Below are 23751 nucleotides of genomic sequence, written 5' to 3' on the forward strand. Positions count from 1 at the left end.
CTCATCTATAAAACTGAAATCATCCAAACTGCCCTACCAACCAGCAGGCTGTGAGGGTTCAGGGAGACCCCAGATAAGGCAGGCTCCAGTAAGCATGGCTCTTGGTAACATGAGGATCATGAAGGTCTAATCTGCTGCCTCAATTTCCCCCCAAAAGCTGAAAACCTCTCACTGCTGATCCTCTCACTTCCCCTCAAGCTTCAGTGATCTTCGCCCCAGCCCTTGCCTCCTCCAGGAAGGCCTCTCTGATTGCTGCAGCTGTGCCTTCTCTGTGGGTAGGGGAGATTATAGAACCATCAGGGAAGAGAAGGAGAAACAAGATGGAGATCAACACCAATCATCCCACCCGCCGTCTCACACTACCCAGGATTCTGGGGCCAGGAGACACCCACCACAGAAGTTTATAACACAAGGTTAGTTAGGAATAAGTAAACACAGCACCGACCCTAGCCCTGCCTTTTCTGTGTTGACTCTCCCCACCGAGGTAAAGAACTGGAGGACTACAGACATGTCCAGCTAGTGCCATAGGTCTTCCCATTGCAGCCTGAGGCCCAGCCCCTCGTCCCCAGCCCTCCCCCAGCCCCCCTGAGAGACCCACATCAAGGTTGGTGTTGTAGACGATGATTTCCAGCACCGAGTTGTCTGTCGTAGTGTCCACGTTGGTGAGGTCGTAGAGTGAGGACGACACAGGCCCGTATGCCCAGTCTGTGAACTTCCTGGACAGACTCCGGAGTGGCTTTTCCTTGATCTCACGACTGAGGATATACTTCAAGATCTGGGGACAGAAAGAGGAACAGCCATTGAACAGGGCTGGGAAGATGTTCCCACCTGGATGGATTCTGCACCTGCCACCGTAAGCCCCGAGCTCGGTTTCCACTGCAGAACCCATGTGAACCTCACTGCTCTGCCTAGTTCACCAGGGACTGAGAATACAAGGGACAAAAGGTGCGGAGGCCCTTTGCAGGGTGCAGAAAGCTGCACAGTAAGATCATAAAACCTTGTACCAGTTGGGGACTCCATTCGGTGAAGCATATGAGAACTGACAATTTTGAGAAATAATTTCTATTTGACCTGGATGGGAGAAGAAATTAGAAGTTTTTCCAGCTTCCCTAGCCTACCCTCAGTCAAGACCATTCCAGCTGAGGCTCACTGTGGGCCATACAAGTTGCCAGCCTGGCAGAGAGGCCTGAGAAATCCACTCTCCAGGTGACCCTCAAACTCTGGTGCACAGTAGAGTCACTTAGGGACACTCGACAATCCCACACCACTGACTAATTCAGTCCAAAGCTCTGCAGGTGGGACCCAGATATCTATGTTTTGTAAAGCTGCATGGGCAGTTCCAAAGTGCAAGCCAGGTGGAGAGCCACTGCTCTCCAGTTCACTCCTTTCCAGAACTGGGGCCAGAGCTTCCTGGGGCACCAAACCAAGACCCAGGAAGAGGGTTCTTGACATGACAGTGTCAGAGCCCTGGTTTCACACCACCCAGTGGGGTTCCCATCTCATCTCATATGGGAGCCTTGTCCTCACAGTCCAGGCAGAGAGCCTCCAGACTGACTCCAGGGCCAATCTCCCCATCCTGGGCCCCAGCCTCAAAGAGCCCCAAGGAACAGGGTCTGTTCCTTGGTCTAAGCATCTCTGCACCTTCCACTCCCAGCATACTGGCCAACTTGGGCAGCATCCAGAAAGGTTTTCCAAAGAACACTGAATGAAGAAGAGAGAGGGCCAGGAATGGGGGAGTCCCCTCCCCAGGACTGGCCACGGGGGAGCACATTATCCTCTAGAGAGTCAAAAGGTCATGGGGCCATGCTCCAAGCACCACAGCACATGCCACAGCAGCTATCAGGAAGCTCCACTTGCAACCCTAATCTGACTCTCTTCAAAGTCCCCCACAAACTGTGTTCCTGGGGGAGAGTAGGAGATGGTAGGGAGGGTGGGAAGGCACACAATTTCTCCTTTGTCAAAGCCAATCTCCAACCCTTCCTTCCCCCACAAGAGAATGAAAAGGTCCCTTGTGGGCATCAGCCCTGACCACTGACACTGGGCCCAAGGCCCTCAAGGCCCCCGCCTCCCCTGTCAGCTGCCCTGAGGCGGGCACAGCTGTGATTGTTCAATAGCCCCCTGCACCCACCCAGTCCTCTCACAGCCTCCCAGGAGCCTCAGTCCACTCCTAGGGCTTGGACACATGGAAGCTGAAGAGCAAGCTACTCTGGGCCTTGCCCTCGGGCCCACCTGAGTCCTGACCTTGATCTCAGACCGAGCTGTGACTCCAGGCACCCACAGCGATGGGAGCCCACCTCAACCCAAGTCTTCACCAAGGTTAAGCCTTGAGCTCCTCAGCCACTCCACACAGGGCACAAAGGGCCTCAAACAACCACACTTTCTGCTGGGGACCTGGCTCAGAGTTTCAACATGACAGACAGAGAGAGGTCTCTCCAGACTCAGGCAGCTCACTGGCTCTGGATGCAGATCCGGCATTCTGGGACTCCTAGCCTCCTGAGAGAGGCTGAAGGCCCTAAGGGTCTTCAGACATAGCTTTGGCTTGTGTGCCTGCCTCACCACACAGGAATCCTCAGCCACAAAGCCTGTGAGGTCCCACGTCACCACAGCCTTCAAGTTCCTCCACTCTGACCCCAGATGGGAGTCCCAGAGCAGGGCATAGAAACACAGAGTGTCAGGGACTAAAGCCCAGAGGGGGCTCCCATGTGCCATATTTCTGTGTGGTCACTCAGAACAAACCCACCCCATGCCACAAATGTACTTCCTAGACTTCAGGCTGACCTCTCCCAGGCCAAGGTACAATCTGTGGGGTCCCCAGAAAGGCCAAAGCACTGGCCAGGAGCCTCCCTGCCCTCCTTCCTGCCCCCGCCCAAGGCCCCACCTCAGCCTTGCCCATCTTGGCAGCCAGCTGCAGTGGCGTGAGCCCATCCTTGTTGTGCATGGTCTCCAGCTCCCACGTCCCGCTCCTTAGCAGGATCATGTCGTACATGTGCTTCACAAAGTCGTTCTGTGTCTTGAAGTCCTCAGCCACTGTCACCAATGCGTGTAGGATGTTGTTTCCCCGTGAGTCCTGCGAGGTTATGTCAGTCTGCTCATTCTCCATCAGCAGCTGCACAATCTCAGGCTGGTTGGTACACGCCGCCAGAGCCAGTGGGGTCTCGCCTGGGGCAGTAGGGAGCACTAGACCTCAGTTCTCTCCTAGACCTGCCCAGTTTCCGCAAGCCCTAGGACTGAGGCCCATGTCCTCAGTAGGACTGACACCCGAGCTTCCCTGTAATTCCCCCCACCTTCTGCCTTGTACGAGGAGAGCGGGGAGACCAAAGCTGGATCACTTCCATTACCTCCTAACTGATCTCCCTACTTCCATCCCAGGCCTCCATCACTATCCCCAGCATAGCAGCCAGACTGATCCTAGTAACACAAAAGACTCACCTCGCCCAGAATAAAAGCCCGGGTTCCAGCAAAAGCCCACAGGCCCTGCATGTTCAGACATCACCTCCTCTCTTATCCCCACTCACTCCTCTCCGGCCACAGTGGCCTTCTTCCTTTTCCTAGAACGTGCCAAGGCATTTTTTCCTACCTCAGGGCCTTTGCACAGGCTGTTCCCCTCACTTGTAGTACTGTTTCTCAGCATCTGCCTTGGGCATCTCCACACTTCTACCAAGTCTTCACTCAAACATCACCTTTTTAATGAGTCACCCTAACTGCACTATTTAAAATTGAAATCCACTTCCCTACCCTGGAACTCCTGACCCCCTTTCCCTGCCTTGATTTTTATATTTTCATAGCACTTATCATTTTCTAAGATATTACATAGTGTTATTTATTATGTTTATTATTGATCATTTTCCTCCAGTCTAGAACCTAAGTTCCATGAGGATAGGAATCTTTGTTTCATTCACTGTTACATTTCAAACACCTAGAACGGTGCCTGGTGTGTATAGTAAGTGATCAATAAATGTTTTTTAAGAAAAGAGAAGGCAGGTGACTCATACATGGTCACACAGCAAGCCTGAGATGGAACTAGGACTGGACAGGAGGTCTCCAACTGTTTCCCTTCCAATCTCCCTTCTGTTCCCTCTCTTCCTCCCACCTGACAGACATTTCCCAACACTGGTTCCAACAGGGTCTAATGTTGGACCAATGGACTGTACAAGACCCTGTCCTCATGGCTGCTCAGACCCAGCTAGTCCTACAGATAAAAACCAACCAACCAAACAAAAAACCACCCAGAAGAGAAAACAGGTCAGTGGTTGCAGCCAAGGGCTGGAGTGGGAAAAGGGGTTGACAAATTTGTGGGGGCAAAGTTTCTGGTGTGATGGGACTATTTATACCCTGCCCTCATGGTTGTGGTTAGTCAACTGTATACATTTGTGGGGCTGAACAGAACTATCCATTAAAACGGGTGAATTTCACTATATCTAAATTAGGCATTACAATCTTTTTTTCTACCCAGAGTATCCTAACCCCAATTCCTTTTGAACTCCCTAATTTGTCAGTCAGGGAATCTTCCTCTCTGACTCTTGACTGCGTGTTTGCAGTCCTGGAAAGCATTGGGCGCAGGGGCAGAGGGGAAGTTGAGTCTGCTCACGTGGATGCCCACTCGCGCCCCCTCCCCCAGTTCAGAAGGCTCTATCCCAGCGGCCTCCCCGGGCACTGTCCCTCTGGGCCTGGGGCGGGTCCACATGTCCACGTGCCGAGCGAGCGGGCAGGAACCTGGCAGTGGGGGCTCCAGGCCAGCCCGCTAGCGCCTACTGGGATGGGGGCGGGTCGGGAAGGCCGGACGGTGGGGGGGCAGCACCCACCAAAGTAGAAGCCCTCGTGCAGGTACTTGGGGTTGAAGAAGACTCCCCTGGCGTGGGCGTTGACGTCGGCGCCCGCCGCAATGAGCAGCGCGGTGATGTCTCCCTGCCGCCGCTCGATGGCGATGTTCAGTGCCGTCTGCCCTGCGAACGGAGTGGGGAGGGAGGAAGGGGGGCGCTCAGCGGCTGGGCCCTGGGGGACAGACCCTCCCTGGCCCCCGAACTCCCTGCCGAGCCACAGCAAAATACTAGCTGCCTTCCTGCTCCAGGCTCCGGTGAGACTTCAGTGATACCATACAGGGAGTCGCAAGGGCTGGGGGACCTAGGGCGGGGCGGGGCGGGTGGGGGGCAATCGAGACGGCATAAGCCAGGTTAGAACTTTATCCTAAGTGCTGTGGGAAGTCACAAGTCATTGAAGCAGGCAAGGGACACGACCAGAGTTTTGAGTTTTGCACATGTGTATTTTCGGATCACTCTGGATGCAAAATTGGAGGATGCATTAGAAGGAGCCCAGACTTGGCAGGAACCGCCACTTCAGTGGAGAAAGAGATGATGAGGGCCAGAGACCCATGGGAGAAAGTCCTCAGAATGGCCTGTGGGGGGCTGGGAAAGAAGGGATGACTGGCCTAGGAGCCGGGAGAGTGGTGCCACAATGACTGAGGAACAGAACCGGAGAAAGCAGCAGGAAGGGGCTGAAAGGACATTAACCCAGCTGGTGGAGTCTGTGGACTCTCCAGATGGAAGGCTCTGAAAGGCTGGGGGAGGGGATAGCTCTAGGAATGTCCCACCAGAAACAGCATTTTCCAAAGAGCTGCCACCATTCCATATACAAAAATAAATTCCTGGGTGGATTAAAGAAGTAGGAGTTTAAAAAAAAAAAAAAACACAAAAATTCGTTGATAACTAATCTTTTCATAAGGAAGAACTTCTTAAGCAAAATCCAAAAATGCAGAAACAACCACAAAGAAAAAACTAACACAACCACAAAGAAAAAAACTAACAAAGAAAAAAATGTAAGGTTTCTGTAATTCAAAAGACATCGTAAAGAAAGATAAAAGGCAAGTGATAGGCTGGGGAAAATATCTGAGACATAAATAAAGAGACAGTAGGTTTTTTAAAGTTCCTAATATATTAAGACCACTTACAAATCAACAGACAAACAACTTAAAAGAAAACTGAGAAAAAATTAACAAACACCTCACAGAGAAGAAAATACACATGGCCAAAAAAGAAAGTGAAACATGATTGGAATCACTGATAATTGAGAAAATGAAGTTAGAATCTAGCAAGTTAACACTTTTCTACTTTTCACTGACTAGATTGGCAAAACAAAACAAAACAAAAAACAAAGCAGAACCAACCAAACAAAAAAGATAATTTCCAGTATTAGTGAAAGGTGAGAGAATGAGGGAATGAATACTTTGTATTTCAAGGAGAATAAACTACTATCTTTTGGAAGCAAATCTGACAATTATCATTACAAATTTTAATGTGCATGTCTTTGAACACAGAAAATCCAATTCAAAGTATTTTCCTAAAACGTGTGCACTGAGCATGGGGTCATAGGCAAGAATATGTACTGTGATATTTTCATAGTGAAAAATTGAAGAACATCCATATATATATATATAGGGGAAAACAGAAATTAGCCACAGGATAGCCACACTCAGACTAGGGCAGGTAAAAAGGAGGCAGACTTGCATATTCTGGGATGAGAAGGTGTCTAAGGCATAGAGTTAAAAAAAAAATGCAAGGTGTAGAACAATGCAAACAGTATGCTATTGTTCTATGTTAAATAGATACATGAATAAACAAACATGTTTCTATGTTCACATATACACATTTGTAAAAAGCCTAGGAAAGTCCTCAAGGTCTACACAACATAATTATTTCTAGAGAGGAGAGTGGAAAAACGGGCAGAGGGTATTTTTTTTTTTAACTTAATTAAATACTTGAATTTTTTTATGTTCTAAGGGTATTTATTTATTTTTAAATTTTAAAGAAGATTTTATTTATTTATTTATTTATTTATTTAGAGTGTGTGCAGGGGGAAGGGAAGAGGGAGAGAGAGACTCTCCAGCAGACTCCCTGCTGAGCACAGAGCCCAATGTGGGACTTGATCTCATGACCCTGAGGTCAAGACCTGAGCAGACGTCAGTTGCTTAACTGACTGAGCCACCTAGGAGCGCCTCAATGGGTTTTTAAAATCTGGAAATAGAGGTCCTTTAGGTCTGGAAAATATTTTTGTATTACTCCTTTGACCATGGACTCCCTTCCGTTTTCTCTATTCTGTATTTCTTCTGCTGGGCTCCCTAGGTAGATCTTTTGCTTTCCTTATTTTGTTTTCTCTCCTCTTTTGCATACCTTTATTTATTTATTTATTTACTTTCTCAAAGGTTTCCTTGACTCTATCTTCCAAACCCTCCTGTTGGCTACTTTATTTCTGATGCCATATTTTCTTTCATTTTATTTGAATGTTTTACAATGAAACTCTATTCATGTGTTATTTATGTAATTAAAAATAATTATGTTGAATCGCAATGATGGATAATAAATCATTCATTATATTAATCTCAAATGCATGTTTAAAATTTTTAATAATAATTTTTAGTTGAATACATCGCTTTAAAAAAGGCAAATTTCTGAAGGCCTTTCACAAAATGTTAAAAATAATATTTTAAAAGTTGCTTTTGGATCCTCTTAGCAGCATAGGAAGGAAATATTAGCCCCTGACAGATGGAGGAACGAGACTCAGAAAGGCAAAGTAACGTACCAAAGTGAGGAAAAATGACTCCCACTCCCCATGGTGCTGTAGCCCCTCAGCCCCCAGTGGCGGGGAGCACCCACCCAGACACTGGAGAGAAGGTACGAGCAGATACCATCAGAGGGAAGAATGGGGAGTTGGTTTCTGAGAAGACAGAAATAAATGGCTCCTCCCACCATGCAGAGAGAATGTTCACAGTCCCCAACAAGGCCACCAGCAAAAGACAAAGTCATGAAAGAAGGAAGTGACAAGGGAAGGCTAAGAAAGAAATAAGGAATTGCAGCCAGGACAGCAACGCCTTGATAGTAACCTTCATTTATTCACTCATTCAAAAAACATTTATTAAGGACCTCTTATATGATACCCCAAGGGGCCAGGGAATTCACTATGGGCAAGACAGACTCCATCCCTGGCCTCAAGGGGAACATGCTTCTAGAAAGAGGTGTGTCTATATACTGACAAGAAGAAAGAAGGGGACAGAAAGGGACTGAAAAGGGGAAAGAATCAAGACAGGCAAGCTTGAGGCACTGACCTAAAACTCCTTGGCTAAGGACTAGTATCAGCTCCCTAGTGACAGGCTGAGAACATTATACACAGCTCATCTAGTTTCTCTCTTTGCTTTGGCTACCAGGGAGCTCATCGTGCAGTTCAGCACTCAGCTGTAGCCATCTTCCCTGGATCCCCTCTCTTCCAATGAACGGTGTTAGTTTTCACAATCCTTTACTTTTTCTTGAATATAGCAAAAATGCTTGTGAACATCTGGAGTATAAATAAACAAATAAATAATTTAAAATGACTTTTTCCCATGAGAAAAGTTTAGGGCCCAAGCTAGACCATCCCCTGCAAAGAGCAATGTTCAGCACCCCTTGGCGTGTCAGCAAGATAGCATCTGGTTATTCCTGAGCTCATCATGTTTGCACCTTATTAGAGATGAACAGGATGTTTACTGAGTCCAAAAACTCCAGTGAGGGCATACCTTACTGATTATTCACCACAGATTTGCTGGGCAGGGAAACATTATCCCAAATTTGGTCTTCTGCCCCTTTCTAGTTCACTTAACAGAGAAGCCACAAAATTGAGACCCAAATGGGGCAGTAGTGATAATGATGATGGTGAGACTGACAGTGACCATGTGTGGGCCTCGCCCAACTATGTGACAGCATCTCTGGCCTGCTTCCCATTGCCCTGATAGGCCAAACTCGTTCCCATCTCGGGCTTCAGCCCTTGCCCTGCTCCCAGTCTTCCTCATCATGCCAGCCTCAGGTCAAATGTTCCCTCCCTGCTGACCCATTCTAAAGTTGCCCATACCCAGTCACTTCAGATCATTTTCCTAGCGTTTTCCATCTAAAATTACTTTATTTAAAGCAGTGGCCTACATCTGTCTTGTTCATCACTGCACCCCAGTGCTGAAAACAAGGCCTGCCTGGCATGTGGTGAGCACTCGAATCTCTCTACAGAACCAAGGATGGAGGCAGGGAGGGCCTGCTTCGTGCTTTGGGTCCACAGTGACAGTGGGGGGGCTCTGTATGGCTTGGTTCCCACCCCACTCCCCTGTCCACATGGCACCTCCCACAGGTAGCATACCTTCGTAGGCCTCCTCTGTGTATGCAGCATTGATGAACCTGTCCAGGATGTCATTCTCCTCTGCGAAAGCCAGCAGGATCCGCACAATCTCCTTGGTGTTGGGGTTGATGTTTAACAAGGCCTTCATCAGGCAGGTCTTCCCCGTGTCAGAGGCCGTCAACTTGTGCATGAGGAAGTCTGCAGGCAGGGTCATGGGTGAGCCGCAGGAGGGGCCCCGGCTGCCCCTAGCCCTCCCAGCCCTGAGCAGGGGAGGCCAGGGTGTGGGGGCTGCAGTCTCAGATCTTGAGACTCCCATGCCGTGCCCTCCACTGGCCTCCTGGAGCCTGTGCTACCTGCTCCCCTCCTCCCTCTCCAACTTTTCCCCCCTTGAGGCCCCCGAAAGCCTTATGTGGGACTTTAGCTCTCTGCCTTCTGCACCTGCTACCTTGGAAGGGGCAATCTCACCCACTGCATGCCTTCCCACTGTCCACCTCAGTGCTGACACCCCAAATCTCCAGCCTACCACCTCTTGGCAGCCCACAAATAAAGCTTATCACCTCCCTCTAACGAGCTATTCCCCAGTCCCCCAGACAACGTGGGCCCCACCAGCCAGCAAGTCGCCAAAGGCGCTACCCGGGAATCCTCCCTTTCTCTCACTCCCTTTGTCCTTGGTTCCAGACAGTTCCCCTGCTGAGGAGCTGGTCACCTTCCCCCAGGTCTGCTGCTGTGATCCCAGCATTGCCTGAATAGTGCCTTTCTCCAGTTTTACACCTGCCCTCCATGCAGTAGCCAGACATGACCTTCACCTGTCTAAGGGCTGGGGCTCCCCATTGCCCTCAGAGTCAGGTTCAAAGTCCCCAGCCCAACATTCTGGGCTCCTCACATGTCCCCCTCATGGGTTGTTGTGGGGAAAGGTGGACAGCAGGAGCCAAGCTGAGCCCCCAGCCCCACACTCTCTCTGCTAGAGCCAGGCACTGACCAGCCACGTCCAGGCCACGACGCCGTTTGCAAAGTTCCTGCAGCTCCCCCAGCAGCTCCAGCAGCTGCTCCACGCAGCCCTCTGACACGGCTGCAAAAATGCGCTGCTTCAGCCGCTTCTTCCTCCGCCTCTGCTCTTCCTTGGCCAGGTTTGCACTGAGGCCAGAAAGAATCTCCAATTCACCACATGGGTGCCACCAACCTCCTCTCCCCCTCCTCCTGCCAGGGCCGCTGTGCCTGCGCAGAGCTGCACCACAGCCGGGTCCATGGCCCCAGACACCACAGCCGCAGCTCCACAGCCAGTCACCAGGCCCCAGACGTCTTCCACCAGCGCCCCGGGCCCCTGGCATCCGTGTTGCCCCATGCAGGCTTCCCTCTGAATCCAAATGCAATCACAGTTTTCCAAACTATATATTTGGATACACATAGCAAAGATGACTAGAAAGGACAATTAATAGTGATTATCTTGAAAAGTATGAGATGAAAGGAAGGAAAATCCCACTTTCATCTTTGGCAGTGTTTGAATTTTTAAACTCCATCTCTCCCTGCCCCCACACTCCAAAGAGACAGCCATGGCAATTCGTATTTTTTTGTTTGTATGTGTTCTTGCAAAATGCACATGGTGTTTCATGGTTTGGGTGCATGTATTTTTAATTTACTTGTATGGGATTGTGTTACAGTTCTCGCTCTGCTGCAGACTGTTGTCTGAATATTTTATAATGAATGGGTAATACTTCTTATAGTTTATGAAATGTAAAACTCCCCCCACAAAAGAAAATTCCTACATGCCACAGCCATGGGCCCAGACATTTGTCCCAGCCCCAGGAATGGAGGCTTCTTTCTCTTCCCTGGGTTGTGATGCCCATGCCTCTGTCACCCACCTGGTGGACACAGTGGGTGGAAGGGAATGGCCAGGCTTACCTGGGGCTGTTGGGATTGGACGGGGTCTCTGTCACATCGTCCTGAGGAGACTGTGGTGAGTCCATGTCATCACAGTTCCCAGAGAGGCTGTGGGGGAGTGGGGAAGGAAGAGAGAGAGACAAGTTTAAAAGAGAGAGCCAACCAGGCCTGGCCATTAGGCCCCAGGTGAGTCACTGCCCATCCTAGAGTGGAGGGCTGGACTGGAGTAGGGGCTGGCAAGGGGGCCACTACTCACCACTGCCGGATGTTGGAGTCCATAGGCTTGGAGAAGACGGGGGGAGAGGTCTTGGAGACAGTGGGGTTGGGATCAAACCCTTCTATCTCCAGGAAGAAGTGTGCACTGTGGGGACACCCAAGCAAGGCCATTAGAGCGGGACAGGGACTGTCCACCCACATGCCCTTCACCCTGAGAGTGACCTGCCACACAGCACACTCGCTCTTGGCTGGCTCCACACTAGGCTCCATCCCTCATGGCTTCGCTCAAGCCACGCGGCTGCCCTCTCAGATGGGTACCATCCCAATCATCCACGCTTGACAGGTGGGCATGTGGAGGCTCTGAGGTCAAGCTACTTGCCCAAGCTCACACAGCAAGCAGGTGGCAGAGCTGGGTCTGGGTGACTCTTGTCACTAAAAATACCGGGAGACGAGCCCAGGGGTCTCTGCTGGGGTGGCCTAGCATCTGAGGGTGGCCTAGCATCTGCCTTTCCTGTCTGCGGCTTCCTCCAGGTGCGAGGACTCACCAGAGATGGGGGACATGATAACAAGAGCTACAATTCCCCATCATCTTCCGCAATAGCCCCTCTGGCCTCAGGTCTGAAGAAGAGCTCTTCCAGGGGCCAGTCCCTAGTTGCTGACATCGACAAAGGCCTTTCCTGGCTGCCAGGGCATATTCAACCCCCTTTGATCATCTCTTGTACAGTTGTGTCAGCACAGAAAACAGACCTAGAGCTAAGAGGGCATGTACAAGTTCAGGGGACAAGACTAAGAATCCTCGTCAAGAAGGAAAACTCAGGAGACCACTTTGGACAGTGGACATGAGGAGAAGTAGAGGGGCAAATGAAGGGTACACTTTCTCCCAGTGGAAGAGAGATGTGGGCCCAGGGCCTGTGACCTGAATACGCCCCAGGGAAGGGGACAGACTCACTGGCTGCTCAGAGGTGAGACACACATCCAAGATATGACTCCCAAGCCAGACACCCACAAACAGAGACACGCATGCTCACAGAACCCACAATCACACACTGAGGGACAAGCCTTCCCATGACAACCGGGATGATGAGCACCAGGACAAGGGTCGGTTGCTGCGATACCCCCTACCCCGTGGCTGCTGCCACGTACCTGCTGGCTCTGTGACCTGGCCTGGGAGAGTGGCCTCCTGACCAGCTGCTCTTTCTCCTAAGTGCCTTTGCTGCCTGTTTCCTTCCCACACTCAGGAGGATCAACATGCCCCCTCCCTTTCTCATAAGACCACAGAAGAGCTCCCAAAGTACAGTTCTAGCCATGCCAAGTTCAGAAGGGTAGCAGGGAAAGGATTGTGGCCCCATTCTATAAATGAGGGAACTAAGGCCCAGGATGGAGCAGCTGATCACCATGGATATCCTTTGACCCCAAGGATAGAAGCCACGTTGGTCAGAGAACTGACTCGTGATTCCAGGCTCACAGTTTATACCATTATCCATGCTGCTCTCCTCTCAGCCCTCTGGATCGTCTTCCAGCCAAACTGGTTGTAGGGATTAGCTGAAAGTGGACACTGCCCAACATAGCCACTTCCCCGGATGGGCAGGCATGAGCGAGTCCTGGGTATTCTAGGGTCTTCTAGGGTCTTCTGGGACTTTCCCAGGCAAGACCCAGGGCTCCCTCTCCTGTCCTCCAGAAACAGACAAGACTGGAAGGCTCAGAACCAATCCAGAACTGGGGCATATTTGGGGTGGGGAGGCAGCACTGACTGGCACATTGGCCCTCACCCTCCTGTCTTCTGCCCATCAAGAGGAACTTTCTGACCTGAACTAAAATCAAATCCTTCTTCCAAAAGAGAATTACACCCCTGACTGGGAGCCCAAAACCTGGGCTCTAGTCTGGCTTTGCCTCTGCCTCTGTCTCCTGTGTGACCCGAGGATGGAGAGTGGTTGGGCCAGATGATCCTGGACTCTGCAGCCAGGACTGCTCTAAATCATCCACAAATGGACTGTGTAGCTAAAGTGGGCATCAGAGGTCATCCAGTCGGATCACCACTCCCAGCATCCCTGAAATGCCCCAGAAATGCCACCCTAAAGCTATTCTTACTTGTCTAGTCTCCTTGGTATACATCTACTCGACAAATATTTATTGAGCACCTACTGTGTGCCCAGCACTGTTCTAGGAGATGGGGATTAGACGGTGCAAATGAGCAAATGAGCTCATTTGCAAATGAGCAAAAATCCATTTGAAGAGCTATTGTTCCGGTGAACTGGTCAGAACTGGTCCCAAGGATTGGACCAGAGAGCAGTGCATAGCACAATGAGGTCATTGCTTTCCCTGCTCCAGACAACACACTGACCTTCAACTGTAAGATCCTCAATGGGAGGAAATACACTTGCAGTGTCCTTAATTCTCCAGAACCCAATACTTGTTCTGACACTTGGAAGACTTAACTGAACAGGGGAGCAGAATATGGATAGATATTGTGTGAAAGGAAGGGAAAATGGCTCGTCAGATAGATGGACAGATAAGTTGGATGGATGAATAAGATGGTTAGAAGGCTGGATGGATGCATGAACAGCTGAGGAATGAGTAGTTGGGCAGATTGGCGGATAGATACAGAGGTGGGTGGAATGAACCAATAGATAGACCAGTATAAACCTCAGGTGACTCCTATTGGGCTCTGTGTTGCCCAAAGCTCTCATCTTTTTCTCAGTCTTTCCCAAGAAGTTGGGGAAGGGTCCTTTGCCTTTCCTCCAACTCCTCTCCTTCTCAAGTTCTCCTCCCAGAGTCCATAGGGGTCCCCCAGGGTGGACCAAAAACCAAATCATGGCAGCATCTATCTATTCCAGGCCTGGAAACCAAAGGGACAGAGGGAGTGGAGGAAATGTATCCTCATATCACCATGAAGTGTCCTCATTTGTGCTGAGGGACTGTGCTGAGCCCCCAGGACACTTACTCATCAGCTCACCCACTCTGTCTCTCATTGTCTCACCTGCTCTTGCACCGACCCACCTATTTACTCAAAAAATACTAATATGCTCCGTGTAGAAAATGTGGGAAACAGGGAAGGAAGAGATGACCCTTCCAGGAACCTTGTCCTCAGAGACAAGGGAAAATCCCCAGAAGCAGGGAGAGCAGGTAGAAGAAAAGCTTCTATGGAAGAAGGTGAGGACTATGTCAGAGGAAGTCTTCAGTGGCTAGGAAGGAAAGTGATGAAAGTCAGACTGGAAAGATCCCTGACCATGAACAAGGACCCAATTCCTGGGACAAGGAGCTGCAGACCATGACAGTCCATCCCACACGTGCCCTAATTGCCACTGCACATGCCACATCTCACCTGCCACAGTGACAGATGGTGATGTCTTGGCCATGTGACAACCTGGCTTCTAACCTGCAGCATATGCTGTTTGTTTATTCCTACCTTTGATCCAGACCAAAGGACACCTCACAGGTGTTGTTAACTCATGTGAGCACACAGATCTCCCCCATCTCTCCTTCATTTCTGTCCCTTTGAAGATGGTGAACTATCCCTGAGCATCCCCGGGGCTGGGAAGGAGGCTGTGTGACCACCTACTTTGTACCAAAAATTGTCCAAGTGCTCTGATCTCCAAAAGGCCAGCTCCTCCATAACCTTCATCAGCCCATGTCTACCTCAGGGCATTTGCCTTGCTCAGGATTCGGAAAAGAGGCCACAATGGCAGCTGCTCATGAGAAATAGCATGATGGCTCAGGAAAAGCTCCGGGTCCAAAAATCTCTCCCTACTTAGACTTCTTGGTATCTTCAATCCCATTAGTACAGATTTCCTTACTGGTCAGACTGGCCTTCTTTATTTACATTGAATTTTTTCTTTTCTTTTCTTTTCCTATCTAGGCTGAGTCCTATACTCAGTTTTGAGGGAGATGCTCAAACCTTCAGGGAGAAGTAGGCACTTGAGGGCCCACAAGGAGCCCTTGGGTAGAAGGTGCTACTGCTTCATGAGATGAAGTTCACATCTCACACCCAGGCCATTGGCTGCGTGAGGCCATAGGTAGAGCTGAGTATGAGGCTAAGTTCATGAGCAGGGATAGGCTCAGAAAAGGCAGCTTGACTGTGGGAAGATCCTGGGATTTTCCTGAAGCCATGTTCACCATCTTTCCCTGAGGTCCAAACCGCCCCTAGGAATGGGAGAAGGCAGGGAAAGGGAAAGAGAGGCAGGAGGGTGGTGTTTGGTGGCTTGGATCTGGAATCTCTGCCCTTACCTAGACAACTAAGGCTGCCCCCATAACCCCAGGTCTGCCCAGTTTTCTATTCTGCACTCCAGGATGGAGCCTCCACCTGAACGTCCCTCGGGCACTTCTCAGACAACATTCACACCTGAACCTGGCTTGTCTCTCCTCATCTTGCTCCTTCTCCTCTGATGTGCTCATGTCAGAGATGGCCCCATCAACCCTCCCATCAAATGAAGGGGATGTCTCTTGGTTTGCCTTGTCCCTCCCTTCTCATAGTTGATCCTGCACACCCCATGATCCTGATAAATTTCTGACCTGACCCCCTCTTCCCCATCCCTGATCACCCAGGTTCAGACCTTACTAGCTATCACTCAAGCTTCCCAAGAGCCTCCTTGTCATCTTCCTGCTCCCAGTCTCCCCTCTAATCCATCATCCACATAGATCACCCAGACTATCCTTTCCAAAATGCAAATCTCACCATGCCCTCTATCTCACATAAAATCCCTCTGTGGCTTCTGACTGCCCTCGGGTTTGTCCAAACTCCTTAACCAACCCCATGGGATTAACCAAGACCCAGCCCCCATGGGACTCATGTTCTCCAAGATTCCACCACCCACCCAGCACTTCAGTTACACATTTCCTCACTGGTCCCTGCCCCAAGCCTCCATCTGGGATGCCATTGCCCTTCCTCTCCACCTGCCATCACCCATGTTAAACCAACTCATCCAGGAAGTGCCCTGAGATGGCCCACAGTCTTCTCAGATCCCTTCTCATATCCTTCTCAGATCCCATCTCAGAAGTTGGGACACATCTCACATTCTTCTGGGTGCCCTTCTCACCAGACTGTGAGCAGGGATGGATATTCTTTCTCTCTGTGTCTCAGTCTCCCCAGCCTGGGCCCTGGTGCACAGAAAACTTCAGTAATTATTACTCAAAAACAACAGACAGAAGGGAAAACAGCATTCTCACCTCTGGCCCAAGCAGGGGGCTGGGGCTGGGGCCAGAGGAGGCAGGGCAAACAAGCTAAATCACATCCAGAGCCCAGCAGGGTCCAGTGAAGACACAGCTTGTGGTGAGGAGGGGCATTTGGGCTGGAAGGGGTTCGGCGACTGCCACGGAAGCAGCTCAGGTGCCAGGGATGACCCTGGAGAAACACTCCCGTGCTTTGCTTCCTCCCCATCCCCAGCTGGGAAGTAGTCGTAACCATCCCAGTCCTATTCAGTTCCCAGGGGCCCCTTGGAGTGACAATAACAATGACAGTGATGAAGATGAAGCTCCAAGTAACAAAAACACCATCAGCACATGTGTGCAGGATGCCAACTGCCTGCCGACAACCCCAGCAAACCATCACCCTATGAGGAGATGCCTTTGCTTCTTGCCCATTACACAGGTGGTGTTTAAGAGCTTGAACACCCTGGCTGGGCACCCAATGGATGGGAAAGCAGTTGATGTATGTGAAAAAAGCATTCATTTGGGGATCCAGGTTGCCTGGAATGTCCATGAGTCTTTCTGCTCCTTGTCTCAAGGGTGGCTCCAGGGATCCCTTGCCTCCCCGAGAAGCCCTCCTGAATATTACTGCCTCAGCACCTCTGATCCCTTCAAGGAGGCCTCCCTGATTATTCCCATTGTACTGGCTTCCCTAGCTCAGCCCCTGAACATGTAGGGCTGTTTCCCCACCCTCCCCCCATTTATACCTAGCTGGATACCAGGTCACCCCAGATGAGACAGAGTCTTGTGTCGACCCCAGGCAAGGGCTGCCTGAGGGTGGGCATCAGAATCCCTCTTGTGCCCCCTCAACACAGTGCCCAAGCCTGCCCATCCTACCTCTTCTTGGTGGGGGTGATCTCTGCTGGTCTCTTCTCCTGCAGGATGGGAGGATTCCCACTGGGGACAGCAGCTCTTCTGCCCATGAGGGGCACCATCTCTTTGGGGTGGGCATTCATGGCTGGAGCAAAATCGTAGCATAGGTGCTTAGGTTGAGTGGGCATGGGGGAGCTTTAGGGGGCTTCAGACGCCCATGTGGCACCGGGTAGTCCCTACTCATACCCCCAGGACAAGGAGCTCACTCTCTCCCCTCCAAGCCTGCCAACTTCCCTGCAATTCCTCCTGTTCCCTGCTCCAGAACCTCTGCCCTTGTGCATCTTAGGAGAGCCCAACAGAGCTTCCAGGCAGAGACCACCATGCCCTTAGCGTCTCTCAAGACATCATCTCCACCCACAATCTTCAGGCGGACTCCTAAGAATTAGCTCTGCTTTTTCCATTTCCCCATCAGATGTTGTGTTCAGTGATATCCTCAACAGAACAGGACTACCTTCTCCTTTGTCCTAGGCACTCTGCTCCTAGTAATACAGCTTCAGACCTCTTCGGTGCTTTGGATTTCTTACTACCCTGGTGGTCTCTGCAGCTGACACACTCATTATCTTTGTCTTATCCCCAAGAGCTGAGTGCCACTAGCCTTGTGGCTATCTGTCCGTTAGATTCCCTTCTCACCTGAAGTGAGCAGCTGAGCTCCCTCCCCAGAGGCAGGCAAGGCAGCCCCTCAGATGTGCTCAGTACAGGCTGGACCCCATGCTGGGCTCAGAGGGATGTGCTGGGGAGAGGGACTGACATGTCTTTTGAGAACTCTAAGGGGTCCTTAGAGGTTTCTGTGTAGAGGAAGGACAATCTGGGCAGAGGGGATAGCCTGAGCAAAGACCACACGTCAAGAAAGATAGCAAGTGGCAAGGAGCTGGTGTGGCTGCAGAGCCCGGGGAGTTCTGGAGACCACTGGCATGAGAGTCTCCAAAAGCAGGTGGGGCCATGTTGTGAGGGCCTGAAACACCAGTGAGGAGTTGTAGCTGGTCCCAAGGGCAGCGGGCATGGGAGGGTTTACACAGGAGACAGACATGTTAGAGATAGCAGACTACGAAGGATGAAGGAGACTAGCACATGGAGCTAGGTGCAAGCTAGCTAGCAGAAAGCTACTGTGGGGGCAGTATATGGCAGCACCCATGGAGAAGGGTGGGCTCGCCATATAGGATAAGATGGACAAGACAAAGGGTTAATGGATAAGAGGTGACTCTGCAATCATCAGGGGGCCATTCTCAGCTTGAGCAGCCCTCAGAGAACACCCTCAGGGTCATGGAGACAGGAGCAAGGGACAGATTTCCTCTAAGAGCCTAGCTAGGTGGGGTAGAGCTGGGGCCACTGGTAATCCTGGCCCAGATAGGAAAGTCTCCTGGAAGAAGTATCCAGAGCCGTTCGTTATCAGATGGCAATGAGGTTTGGAAATGGGACAGCTGCCCTCCCCAAAGTAAGCAGCCTTGGGAGAGGAGGAGTTATCCAGGGGAAGGCTTTGGCCTTGGAGTGCAGAGAACTTGAGGCCAGAGAGATGAAGTATCCTACCGAGAAAGAATCATGAGCATGTAGGTCCCTGACTGTCTCCATAGTCACAGGATGAGGATGGGTGGGCTTTAACTCCTTCCTTAGTCAGGAGTGGTCTATGGACGGATAGGGCTAAAAGGCTGAGCTAAACCAAGACTGAGGCAGGGGGTTGGGGGAGGGGAGGGTAGAGGGCGTGTCTCTTACCCTGGGCCTCTGTTTTCCCTTCTGATGAATGAGCTGAAAGGACCCCAGGACCCTAGAGCACTCACCCATGACATCCGGCTGTTCCATCCTCCCAGCACTGGGCCCATGAGTTGGGGCAGCCCTGGGAAGCTGGGGCAGGAGAGGGTCAAGAAAACTCTGGGCTGGAGCTATAATTAGTGGTGATAATTAGCTCCCTGAGTCACCCCATAAACTCTGGGTTCTCACCTGTGGGACTCTCTCACTGCCTTGCCCTCCCTCCCTGGTTTGGCCTTCCTCACTGGAGAAGTGCTCCCAAGCCGTGATACTGACTGAACGGCCTTTCCCGGGAGACAGGCCAGGCCCGGGGCCCACAGGGAGCCCCTGCAGCTACGGGCTCAGCCCCTGTGAGGTGCCTGGGCCTTGTCTCTCTCAAGCTCTGGGCTACCTCATCTCATCCTGAACGGCCCCCCTCACTTTCCTGCACTGGAGAGCCACATCCTGGGGCCCACTAGTGGTGACAAGAGCCTCACCTTTGCCCCTAGGTGGTTGTGAGCCCTTCCCCCTCCCAAGATCTCCAAACCTCAGGGAAGTTTCTTGGGTCCATCAGAACCTGGGCTCTGCACTTACTCCCCAGGCCAAGAGCTCACACCTCACTTTGTTTCTCCTGCTAGAGATACAAGCTTCTTCCCAACGCCTCCCCCAAGGCCTATCAGCAAAGGGCAGATGCAACCTAAAGGACCCCTTTAGTGAGAACCCTGGGTTCTCACTCCAGGGTCCCCTAGGACCTTGGAGAGTACTGGCTGCCATGTGTGGTGAGGACTCACCTGGTGAGGTCTGGGTGGTGGTGGGTGCCTTTGCTCTGAGATCACCGCATGTCCTGGGCCCAGGGACCCCTGGAGGGACTGTGGCTGAGGCGGCGGGAGGCTCTCATCCTAGGCAGAGAGAGGGTTGAAATGAGGCGTCAGAGGCAGAACTGGCTGGGCCACCTGCCCTAGGCGTCAGGCAGGCCACACCCACCAGCCATAGCTGCAGCACCTGCCCACCCACATGCCCTGCCTGAGTCACCCCACACCCACACAGCAGCCCAGCCTAAGAGAAGGCAGGGGAGGCAACAGGTGCCAAGGCCAAAGTTTTGGTCCCAACTCTTTTCTCTCTTGTAGTTGATGCTTCCCATCACAGGCCTCAGTTTCCCCAAATGGGAAATGGGAATTACAACTACTTTCCAAGGATGCTGTGAAGAGTCAAAGAGATCATGCTGGTGGAAGAGCCTAATGAATGGTCAAGTGCTCTACCCTGAGCCCTGGGAGGAAAGGCCACAGCTGAGCACTGGCTTGGTCGATCCCAGGGTAGCCAGTACCAAAACTTGGTATCTGTCCTTCAAAGTCTGGGATCAGATCCTCTTAGAGACAAAGGAAGTCCCCATTCAAAGACTACCACCAGGGGCACCTGGGTGGCTCAGTTGGATCCTGGAGTCCCAGGATCAAAGTCCCACATCAGGCTCTCTGCTGAGCAGGAAGTCTGCTTATCCCTCTGGCCCTGCCCGCCCCCGACCACCCCGCCCCATGTTCTCTCACTCTCTCCCTCTTTCATTCTCTCTCTCTCTCAAATAAATAAGTAAAATCTTTAAAAACAAAACAAAACAAAACACCACTTACCACCAGAAATTATTTACTTCAAACCTTGGTGTCAAACAACCTCACCCCTCTCTGGCTCTATGATCTTGAGCAAGTCATTTCTCCCATTTCCTGTCTGTGAAATGTGCATAATAAATCCACTTTGCAGGGACACCTGGGTGGCTCAGTCAGTGAAGCGTCTACCTTTGGCTCAGGTCATGATCCCAGCATCCTGGGATTAAGTCCCACATCAGGGTCCCTGCTCAGTGAAGAGCCTGCTCCCTTGCCTGCCACTCCCCCCACTTGTACTCTCTCTCTCTCTCCCTGACAAATAAATAAAAATCTTAAAAAAAAAAAAAAACCAAACCTTAAATAAATCAATCAATCTGCCTTGCAGAATTATTTGAGAAAACACATAGAAAGGACTTCAACAAGACCCAGAGGACAGAAAGAACTCAATAAACAGCAACAGTCATTAATTCTGAATGGTTTTGTCATCCTGGTCCCTTCCCCCAGCAACCACCTGGGCCACCTGCCTCCAGGCCAGATGTTGGGGAAGATTCTACACCCTTCCTCCTCAAGCAGGCCAAGGCTGTGAAGGGGGCGGAGCGAGGCTGGGGCAGCCCTGACTGTCTCTTGTTACTCAGGAATCGCCCACCTGTCCCCTTGGGCAGACAGGACTGGGAGGGAGCAGGAAGTCTTGCTGACAGGGAGGGCGCCCATGACTGACGCAGCAGGGATTTCCCCAGTCCCTCCATCCCTCATCACCACAACCTTCCAGCCTGGGCAGAGGCAGGCGGCAGACTCAGTCTTCTGACCATAGGGCAGCAGGACCTATGGCCAGTAAGGGACAGGAAACCTGGCTTCAGGACCAACAAATGTGGGCTGTTTTGGTGGTTTTACATCAAGTGGTCCTGAAGTTCCCACAAACATTGCCTGAAACTCCATCATGATAGCTTGACCTTGGATCAATCATAGTCTTCCTTCTAATACTCAATTAATTTCCCCTTCTGAATCAGCCCCTTGTCCCTCTTAGCTTTACTTCTCGTGGCCTCAGAACCCTAGGGACGCGGCTGTTGTCAAATTTCAGCATTTACATTTTGCCTGGTGTTGACACTTTTTCTCAAAGGCCAGGCTGGAACCTCTCTAAAAGACCCCTGTCCCCACCCAAAGTCCCACACTGTGCCTGGCAGGGAGTTTGCTGTTTGTGGGATCAGAGACCAGATCGCAGCAGTCAGAGCCACTACCCATCCCCCACCCTGCTCCTACCCCAAATACAAGGAAACAGCAGCTCCTGCCCCTTGAGCTGGCCTACGTTCAATCCCATTTAATGCAACACATCATGAGATCCCACAGTAGGATACAAGGCAGGCAAGCAAGGACCAGCATAGGATTTAGTACTAGAGAAAGTGGTCTCCACCCTCAAGAAACTGTGGGCCACACAGGACACAGGCTCAGGCAAAAACCATAACCCCACTCAGCAAGTTGTAAGGACAAAAAGGGCTTGGGTCACTGAGGAGGAAGGAAATCTGGCCCATGGGGCAGTGGGGGATGGGCTCAGGGAAGGGAGAGCATTTGGGCTACACTGGGAATGAGGGAGGACCTTGTACACAGGGAGAGCAGCAGGAGCAGAACTGGGAGGCAAAAGATCCTGGCACATTCAAGGAACGATGATGAGCTTGGGTGAATAATGCACAGCCTCAGTGGAGTGTCAGACAGGAGCTGTGAGTCGGGCCACAAGCCACTGAGTCAGCTCTGACCCTTTCATCACAGGAGGCTGCACCCGTCCAGCTTTATGGGGTGCAGGGCCCTGTTGAAGACGCTCGTACCCATGTGGTCAGGGAGGGAAGTGCCCCAGCTCAACCAAGTCAGCACCTCAAACCAAAGGCAGCATTTTGGCCAACGGACCCCCTGCCTGCAACTGGCCAGGGCTGCAGATGAGCTTGATCCCCACCCTGTGTTTGGGGTCCACTGGCACAGCGACAGGAGTGTGGAGCCAGGAGTCCGGCCTCCTCCTGCCTAGCCTGGAGCCCCATAGAAGCCAGCATTGCCCGCTCAGCCCTGCCCACCACATGGGTGACTTCTAGTGCTTGGTCGCAGCTGCACCAGTGCCTGGGCACCCAGGAGGACAGACCAACTGGCCTCCAGAGTCCAGCTCCTCTTTCCTTGGAGCAGCCATGGGCCCTGCTGTGCCCACCCTTCCTCTGTGACCTCAGCTCCTTCTGTGACCGTGCAGGAAACAGGAGTTTAAATTAAAAGACAACAGTGACAGGAGGAACCATCAAAACGGGCTGTGTGTGGGAAGCAAAATGCCAAGGGCAGATGCAGCCTGGGGCCTGGAAGGGATGTGGCAGTGAGAGGGAAAGGGAAGCTTCTACACTTTCCTGCCCCAAGCCTGCTTCCCAGAGGCCCAAATTTTAGGCAGCCCCTAGACATCTGCCAGCATACCCTACATGGCCCCCATCTCACCAGACCATCTGCCCTGGACTATAAAACACCCCCAAAGTACGTACTAGACAGGAGTCAAACACACCCTTACCTCCTCCCCACACCTCCCAGGCCTTGCAGATATCAGACCCTGGTGGCAGGTGCACAAGCTCTCCCTTTAAGAAGGAGGAGTAAGAGAAGTGGTCTCCATGGGATGAGTGCACGCAGGGATGGGCCAATGCCTTGACCTGCCCTAGGAAACACTCCACATAGTGCAGTGAACAAGGAGGGAGGCCTGGGAGCCAGGCAGATCTCCATCAACACTCTCAGGCCTGAGCAGATCCCCCCAGACTGTGGTCAAGAGAGGCTGTCTGTATCCTGGCAGGTCACAGCTCACCCTGGGCTAGGAGAGCTGAGCAGCCTCCCCACCTGGGATTCTGGTTTGTGGCTCTTCCTGCCTCCATGTGTTGGAGGGAGGGACATGGGGAAAGGGAGCTAAAGAGACAGTGACAGACACAAAAGAGCAAAGAGTGGGCTAATTGCATGTGTGTCCTTCTTTAAAGAACATGGGTTTACACAAAAGGTTACGCTCATTCATTTTAGAAAAGAACAACCACAAGATTCCTTCCAGCTCGGGTTAAGTTTGAAAGTTGATCTAATCTGCAGAAACTTGCAAATATCTGACATCTACATGACATCTTGTAGGAAGGCCTCCAGGAAGAGAGGGGTCCCAGGCCCACAACAGGAAGCA

At 51.5% G+C, this 23751-nt stretch overlaps 1 protein-coding gene across 1 annotated transcript in view; it reads right to left on the reverse strand.

Moving 5' to 3' along the window:
• The window catches only part of TRPV3 (transient receptor potential cation channel subfamily V member 3), a 32918-nt gene extending 10957 nt beyond the window's left edge, over positions 1-21961 (reverse strand). The window contains exons 1-10 of the mRNA XM_032848971.1: positions 21889-21961; positions 19785-19892; positions 17239-17359; positions 11261-11365; positions 11026-11112; positions 10106-10260; positions 9148-9324; positions 4803-4943; positions 2879-3159; positions 599-775 (exon numbers count right to left, since the gene is read on the reverse strand). Coding sequence (XP_032704862.1) covers positions 599-775; positions 2879-3159; positions 4803-4943; positions 9148-9324; positions 10106-10260; positions 11026-11112; positions 11261-11365; positions 17239-17357 — 1242 coding nt within the window. The 5' untranslated portion in view covers positions 17358-17359; positions 19785-19892; positions 21889-21961. The remainder of the gene's footprint in view (positions 1-598; positions 776-2878; positions 3160-4802; positions 4944-9147; positions 9325-10105; positions 10261-11025; positions 11113-11260; positions 11366-17238; positions 17360-19784; positions 19893-21888) is intronic.
• Positions 21962-23751: the final 1790 nt, after the last annotated feature.

Source organism: Lontra canadensis, unplaced genomic scaffold, assembly GCF_010015895.1.
Source record: "Lontra canadensis isolate GAN:19392208 unplaced genomic scaffold, GSC_riverotter_1.0 scaffold217, whole genome shotgun sequence".
Classification (NCBI taxonomy): Eukaryota; Metazoa; Chordata; class Mammalia; order Carnivora; family Mustelidae; genus Lontra; species Lontra canadensis.